This window comes from Gymnodraco acuticeps, unplaced genomic scaffold, assembly GCF_902827175.1.
Source record: "Gymnodraco acuticeps unplaced genomic scaffold, fGymAcu1.1, whole genome shotgun sequence".
In the NCBI taxonomy this organism is placed as follows: domain Eukaryota; kingdom Metazoa; phylum Chordata; class Actinopteri; order Perciformes; family Bathydraconidae; genus Gymnodraco; species Gymnodraco acuticeps.
In genome coordinates, this window is record NW_022991967.1 from 28,699 (window position 1) to 36,910 (window position 8,212).

The window sequence follows — 8,212 nt, forward strand, 5'->3', positions numbered from 1 at the left end:
CTCCAGGCGGTAGCAACGTCTCGTTAACACCTTGACTTTATTCTGCTTTTCAGAGAGCAATTAGTGGCTCATTAATGAAACACTCACACCGCGGGACCAATTAGCAACAGAGCGGTTAATGAGAGGGCACAAAGATTATGGTGGTTAAATAAGACAATAACAGTGTAAGCAAAAAAGAAACACATATGCAGTCATTTTATTACATTTGGATTTTATCAAAGCACATCTTATTTAGAGTTAAAAATGACGTGGAGCAGGAAATTAAATCCCTTACATGTTGAATGTGTTCCTGTGGTTTTACAGATGAGAAAGAGGTATTACTTTTGCAGTTAACATGTGTATTATATAGTGTGTGTAATGCTCTTTGTGGTCCATCAAATAAGTGTATTTGAATTTGAAAAAACATGTTAGGGGTTTGATCGACACGCTAAGAAGAAAACACTGAATAACGGAAAGATTTTGAAATCCTTGCTTTTATTGTCCAAAAAATAAAAAATAAAAATAATAATGAGCAGTATGGAAATAATGCAACACAATAATTACAACATTTTCCACAAAATCTTTCTTTAAAATAACAGTTTCAACATTTTATTAAAAGATTAAAAAAATCACATTTTTAATTCTTAGGTGGATACATTTAAGTATTAACAACTACATCTCCCATGATGCTTTGAGAGCACATCTGTGTCTGAGACTCATGGGAGATGTAGTTCAGTAGAAATAAACTACAGATATTAACTCTGAGTGATTTTCCTGTGCAGTTCCTTCAGATCCTCCTCACTGGCTTCAGGTCCGTCTTCTGAGGAAACGTACCCAGGATAGGTGGGGTAAAACTGGGGAGGGGCTTTTAGCTTAGCATCCTCTTCCTCCTCCTCCGAAGCTAACAGCGGTATCAACTTAGCGTGAGCGTAGTCGATTTCAAAACCCTCGAAAATAAGCCCCACCCCCGATGCTCCAAGCCCCGCCTCCAGGAGCCTCGCCACCTGGAAGAGGAATAACTTTTACAGTTAAAATGTGTAATATATTCTATATCTACCACCTCTTTCTTCAAAATAACATTTTATTAAAGAAAATCAGGAATTTATTTATGATCAATCACATTTAGCATTCTTTATTCTCACAAGGATACATTTAAACAATAACAACTACATCTCCCATGATGCTTTGAGAGCACATCTATGTCTGAGACTCATGGGGGATGTAGTAGAAATAAACGACAGGATTAACTCAGAAAGAGGAATAACTTTTAGTTAAAATGTGTAATATCCTATACCTACAAAATCTTTCTTTAAAAATAACATTTCTATTAAAGAAAACCAGGAAGGTTTGATGCTCTCCCACCTTCAGTGCTGCCAGAACCAGCCCCTCGTAGTCCTGCTTCTCTAACCTGAAGATATCGGAGGTCAGAGGTCGGCGCGGCACCAGAACCGTGAACCCGGGGGAGTTTGGGAAGGGCGTGAGGAAGGCCACGTGACTCTGGTCCTCCCAAACCCTCCATTGTTCCTCCTCCTCCCCCCGAATGATGCGAGGAAACAGGCCGGGGTCCGCCGGGTCGACCCCCAGGAAGGAGAGGTTCTGGGGGGCGTTGGGTTCTGGGAGCTGGGCTCTGATCCGGGTCTGGATCTCAGAGAGGCGAGAGGAGGGCCAGCGGGGGGCCGTTCTGGAGGAGATGTATCCTGGATCTATAGCGTTGTAATCCTCCTCTCCCGCCAGGTGGGGGCGCCACTCTGAGGCCAGCCCGTGAAGAGGCAGGATCCGGATCTGAGGGGAGGAAATACAAGGTTTTATTCAAATGGAGTCGGACGAAACAATAACATTTTATAATTTTTTTACATTTTTACCTGTCTATTATATTTAATATCTTATATTTGTTTTAAATGTTCTACTCGTATTTTTAAGTATAGTAAGTAACCATTTTTAAGCTCCATAATAAACACAGATAATATCTATTTAAATCTTCCCGGAGACGTTAAACCGTGGACTCTGACTGTACCACTCTGGACTGTACCACTCTGGACTGTACCACTCCCTCACCTGTGCGGGGGTGTCTCTGTGAGGCCGGTGCACCAGAGCACACCTGAGCACCCCGAGGCGACGGCAGAGCAGCTGGGAGACACTCTGAGCCCCGAGCAGCAGCTGCAGGAAGCGATGCTCCTCCAGCTGGAAGACGCTCCTCCCTGGGGGGCCGGGGGGGCACAGCTGCAGGGTTACACACCCCGGAGTACAGGGGTGGGGCGAGAGGGAGGCCACCAGACCCTCAGACCTCCAGATCACATAAGGGGGGAGAGAGGACATCCTGTGGGGGAGAGAGAGCATCATGAGAGGAGAGTGAACATCATGTTGTCTTCAAAACACATGTTAAAGTACTTTAGTACATGGCTTAGTTGAATACTCGATTCTGATTGGTCAATTCAGAACACGTGACACGTTGTTAATCCAGAAGAGACAGACCGCTGTCAAGGACTTATTGACCGTTGTTAAGGACGCTCACATCTGCACAAAGAAGTCCGTTCGATTGAACTGTTCAGCTGAAAAGCAAACTGCATGTTTGCTTGGCGTCGGGATCCTGATCAGCCTGTCGGTGTTCTTTCCCCCATGATGACCGCCTCGCTGCACATTATCCCTCACGTATTACATGCCCCCATAGTATCAACTTTCAAACTAAAGTTATTATGTATGTCAGAAAAATATATTGTATGCTATGTTATAAACACGTTATTAAAAAAGGCACAAATTGCGTCATAAACAGTTGAAAAAGTAAACACCTTAAATGACTCATAATTAAAAGCTGAGTGTCTTTGGATCAAACCCTGGACATTTTCGTTGTGGCCAAACTGCGTTACTATTTAAGACACTGACAACCACTACAAAGACACTTAAAACCACTACAAAGACACTTAAAACCACTACAAAGACACTTAAAACCACTACAAAGACACTTAAAACCACAGACACTGAAAACCACTACAAATATATATTGTATTCTGTAGATTGTGTACATTACTTTTCACTTATGCACTCCTGGTTAGAAGCTAAACTGCATTTCGTTGTCTCAGTACCTGTAATCTGTGCAATAACAATAAAGTTGAATCTAATCTTGAGCAGGAACAAATGTATTTACTTAGTACATATCTGACATTAACGATTAAACACATTTGTGCATTCTTCAGAAGAGAGAGACTTGCTCTGTCATACTGGGTCAGGGTACAAGGAAGTGGAGAGGGAAATATCACAAACAGATAACAGGATTGCTGGGAATATGCAAAGTTCCAGGGGCGTGGGTTTGGCTGGACGAGTGAGGAGAGAACGAGGGCATCTGGAGTGGAGACCATCACGTTTCCCCAGAAGCTAACATAGATGTGAGTATCATAGAAAGCAGAAAAGAGTGGTGAATAAATGAAGTGGGAATTAAAACGAGTACCTGAACGAAAAGTATTACGATTACCTCAACATTTACACAGATGGATCTAAGAAGCAAGAATGCGTGGGGATAGGCGTGTATATCCCAGAACTCAAAACGAGTGTCAAATAACCATCAGTTTATACAGAAGAAATACTCGCAGCAATTATTGGGCTACGATGGGTTGAAGAAGTCAGACCTGATAGGGGGGTGATATGCACAGACTCACTATCTGCTTTGCAAAGCATACAGTCCACAATAACAGTTAGAGAAGATTTAATCATTGAACTTAACCACTGCTTACTGAGACTTCAGAGGAGGGGAATAGATGTGCAGTTAGGCTGGGTGCCTGCACATGAGGGGCTAAAGGGAATGAGCATGCTGATAAGTTAGCAACAGAGCCAGAGGCGTTACAAAAGGAAATAGCAAAACCAGTTGGAGCCTGATGGGGACACTGGGAACAGAAGGTGAGGGGGTAAGAGAGGCAGGAAGGGAGTGGAGCCTGATGGGGACACTGGGAACAGAAGGTGAGGGGGTAAGAGAGGCAGGAAGGGAGTGGAGCCTGATGGGGACACTGGGAACAGAAGGTGAGGGGTAAGAGCTACCAGGAAGGGAGTGGAGCCTGATGGGGACACTGGGAACAGAAGGTGAGGGGGTAAGAGAGGTAGGAAGGGAGTGGAGCCTGATGGGGACACTGGGAACAGAAGGTGAGGGGGTAAGAGCTACCAGGAAGGGAGTGGAGCCTGATGGGGACACTGGGAACAGAAGGTGAGGGGGTGAGAGAGGCAGGAAGGGAGTGGAGCCTGATGGGGACACTGGGAACAGAAGGTGAGGGGGTGAGAGAGGCAGGAAGGGAGTGGAGCCTGATGGGGACACTGGGAACAGAAGGTGAGGGGGTAAGAGAGGCAGGAAGGGAGTGGAGCCTGATGGGGACACTGGGAACAGAAGGTGAGGGGGTAAGAGAGGCAGGAAGGGAGTGGAGCCTGATGGGGACACTGGGAACAGAAGGTGAGGGGGTAAGAGAGGCAGGAAGGGAGTGGAGCCTGATGGGGACACTGGGAACAGAAGGTGAGGGGGTAAGAGCTACCAGGAAGGGAGTGGAGCCTGATGGAGACACTGGGAACAGAAGGTGAGGGGGTCAGAGAGGCAGGAAGGCCATTCTTAAGTATTTGAGTGAAAAAGGGTTGATTGGAAGAATTTAAAACAACGTAAATACAGTGGTATAATTCCACAAGTGGTGATAGGATGATATGGTGATACACACTCTTGTACAGTAGGTGGCGGTAGCAGAAGAAGAAGAAGAAGAAGGAGAAGAAGAAGAAGAAGAAGAAGAAGAAGAAGAAGAAGAAGAAGAAGAAGAAGAAGAAGGAGAAGAAGAAGAAGAAGAATCGGCTTTAGCAGCAGCTCATCTCAAACAAGCCTATTGTTAGAACGTTAGTAGGTCACGTGATCTGACCTACCTTCTGATGATAGTCCTTGGAAACAGCATGAAGTGGATAAAGACACACACCTGTCCTCTGATCAGAGAATAGAGAGGTAAACACGAACAGCTGACAGACAGTCATGTGACTTCTGCTCGTTCTTCTTCTTCTTTTCTTCTTCTTGTGCATTCAAAATATTGCATTACTGCCTCCCACTGGATTGATGATGAAACTACAATTATTGATATTTTCAACAAAGTAAAATCTTCAGAATCAGAAACAGGTTTATCACCAGGTAGGTCCACACATACGAGGAATTTGACTTGATGTCATGGTGCAGACATCAAATATAAAATAAGAAATCTAATATAAAACAAAAATCTTTAAGGACACCGTAATAAAATATAGTTAAATAGCAATAAAATAAAGCAGTAATTTGCATGGAAATAGAATGCTATGAATGAATTATAGGATATAAAATATGAAATATGTGCAGTAAGCAGTAGGAACATTGTGTGCATTAATGTGATGCATATAGAGTCTACGATGTGGCAGAGGTAAAGTGTACATGGGGGGGGGGGGGGGGGGGCGGGCCTTGTTTGAGAGGCCGGTAGCGGAGGGGTAGAAACTGTTCAGGTGGCGAGAGGTTCTGGTCCTGATGGAGAGAGGTTCTGGTCCTGATGGAGAGAGGTTCTGGTCCTGATGGAGAGAGGTTCTGGTCCTGATGGAGCGCAGCCTCCTGCCAGAGGGGAGGGGGGTGAACAGTTTGTGTCCAGGGTGGGAGGGGTCGGCCACTATCTGCCCGCCTCAGGGTCCTGGAGGCGTGCAGGTCGTGGAGGGATGGCAGGTTGCAGCCGATCACCCTCTCTGCAGAGCGGATGACCCGCTGCAGCCGGCCCTTATCCTTGGCTGTGGCTGCAGCGTGTCAGAGGGTGATGGAGGAGGTGAGGATGGACTCCATGATGGAGGAGGTGAGGATGGACTCCATGATGGAGGAGGTGAGGATGGACTCCATGATGGAGGAGGTGAGGATGGACTCCATGATGGAGGAGGTGAGGATAGACTCCATGATGGAGGAGGTGAGGATGGACTCCATGATGGAGGAGGTGAGGAAGGACTCCATGATGGAGGAGGTGAGGATGGACTCCATGATGGAGGAGGTGAGGATGGACTCCATGATGGAGGAGGTGAGGATGGACTCCATGATGGAGGAGGTGAGGAAGGACTCCATGATGGAGGAGGTGAGGATGGACTCCATGATGGAGGAGGTGAGGATGGACTCCATGATGGAGGAGGTGAGGATGGACTCCATGATGGAGGAGGTGAAGAAGGGACTCCATGATGGAGGAGGTGAGGATGGACCCCATGATGGAGGAGGTGAGGATGGACTCCATGATGGAGGAGGTGAGGATGGACTCCATGATGGAGGAGGTGAGGATAGACTCCATGATGGAGGAGGTGAGGATAGACTCCATGATGGAGGAGGTGAGGATGGACTCCATGATGGAGGAGGTGAGGATGGACTCCATGATGGAGGAGGTGAGGATGGACTCCATGATGGAGGAGGTGAAGGATGGACTCCATGATGGAGGAGGTGAGGATGGACTCCATGATGGAGGAGTGAGGATGGACTCCATGATGGAGGAGGAGGTGAGGATGGACTCCATGATGGAGGAGGTGAGGATGGACTCCATGATGGAGGAGGTGAGGATGGACTCCATGATGGAGGAGGTGAGGATGGACTCCATGATGGAGGAGGTGAGGATGGACTCCATGATGGAGGAGGTGAGGAAGGACTCCATGATGGAGGGGAGGTGAGGATGGGCTCCATGATGGAGGAGGTGAGGATGGACTCCATGATGGAGGAGGTGAGGATGGACTCCATGATGGAGGAGGTGAGGATGGACTCCATGACGGAGGAGGTGAGGATGGACTCCACGACGGAGGAGGTGAGGATGGACTCCATGACGGAGGAGGTGAGGATGGACCTCCATGAGTAGGAGGAGTGAGGATGGACTCCATGATGGAGGAGGTGAGGATGACTCCATGATGGAGGAGGTGAGGAAGGACTCCATGATGGAGGAGGTGAAGAAGGACTCCATGATGGAGGAGGTGAGGATGGACTCCATGATGGAGGAGGTGAGGATGGACTCCATGATGGAGGAGGTGAGGATGGACTCCATGATGGAGGAGGTGAGGAAGGACTCCATGATGGAGGAGGTGAGGAAGGACTCCATGATGGAGGAGGTGAGGATGGACTCCATGATGGAGGAGGTGAGGATGGACTCCATGATGGAGGAGGTGAGGATGGACTCCACGATGGAGGAGGTGAGGATGGACTCCATGATGGAGGAGGTGAGGATGGACCCCATGATGGAGGAGGTGAGGATGGACTCCATGATGGAGGAGGTGAGGATGGACTCCATGATGGAGGAGGTGAGGAAGGACTCCATGATGGAGGAGTGAAGAAGGACTCCATGATGGAGGAGGTGAGGATGGACTCCATGATGGAGGAGGTGAGGATGGGACTCCATGATGGAGGAGGTGAGGATGGACTCCATGATGGAGGAGGTGAGGATGGACTCCATGATGGAGGAGGTGAGGAAGGACTCCATGATGGAGGAGGTGAGGAAGGACTCCATGATGGAGGAGGTGAGGATGGGACTCCATGATGGAGGAGGTGAGGAAGGACTCCATGATGGAGGAGGTGAGGAAGGACTCCATGATGGAGGAGGTGAGGATGGACTCCATGATGGAGGAGGTGAGGATGGACCCCATGATGGAGGAGGTGAGGATGGACTCCATGATGGAGGAGGTGAGGATGGACTCCATGATGGAGGAGGTGAGGAAGGACTCCATGATGGAGGAGGTGAAGAAGGACTCCATGATGGAGGAGGTGAGGATGGACTCCATGATGGAGGAGGTGAGGATGGACTCCATGATGGAGGAGGTGAGGATGGACTCCATGATGGAGGAGGTGAGGATGGACTCCATGATGGAGGAGGTGAAGAAGGACTCCATGATGGAGGAGGTGAAGAAGGACTCCATGATGGAGGAGGTGAGGATGGACTCCATGATGGAGGAGGTGAGGATGGACTCCATGATGGAGGAGGTGAAGAAGGACTCCATGATGGAGGAGGTGAGGATGGACTCCATGATGGAGGAGGTGAGGATGGACTCCATGATGGAGGAGGTGAAGAAGGACTCCATGATGGAGGAGGTGAGGATGGACTCCATGATGGAGGAGGTGAGGATGGACTCCATGATGGAGGAGGTGAGGATGGACTCCATGATGGAGGAGGTGAAGAAGGACTCCATGATGGAGGAGGTGAGGATGGACTCCATGATGGAGGAGGTGAAGAAGGACTCCATGATGGAGGAGGTGAGGATG

General features: G+C 48.3%; 1 protein-coding gene across 2 annotated transcripts; it reads right to left on the bottom strand.

Annotated features, from left to right (window-relative positions):
• Positions 1-380: 380 nt before the first annotated feature.
• Positions 381-5,134, bottom strand: LOC117536057. 2 transcript variants are annotated; one of them, XM_034200790.1, is made up of 4 exons: positions 4,857-5,134; positions 2,035-2,296; positions 1,342-1,761; positions 381-983 (listed from the first exon to the last, which is right to left on the bottom strand). In XM_034200790.1, the coding sequence occupies exons 2-4, from the start codon at positions 2,293-2,295 to the stop codon at positions 735-737; spliced, it is 930 nt and encodes a 309-aa protein (XP_034056681.1). In that variant the 5' UTR covers position 2,296; positions 4,857-5,134; the 3' UTR covers positions 381-734. The 2 variants fall into 2 exon arrangements, with proteins under 2 accessions (XP_034056681.1, XP_034056679.1); XM_034200788.1 differs by having other exon boundaries at positions 384-983; positions 4,861-5,132.
• Positions 5,135-8,212: the final 3,078 nt, after the last annotated feature.

Excerpts from the sequence above, each read along its gene's own strand:
- LOC117536057 (XM_034200788.1), bottom strand. The coding sequence starts at position 4,889 with ATGCTGTTTCCAAGGACTATCATCAGAAG. Across the intron at positions 1,762-2,034 it reads ACAGAGACACCCCCGCACAG|ATCCGGATCCTGCCTCTTCA; the intron begins GTGAGGGAGTGG and ends TCCTCCCCTCAG. Across the intron at positions 984-1,341 it reads TGGTTCTGGCAGCACTGAAG|GTGGCGAGGCTCCTGGAGGC; the intron begins GTGGGAGAGCAT and ends TTCCTCTTCCAG.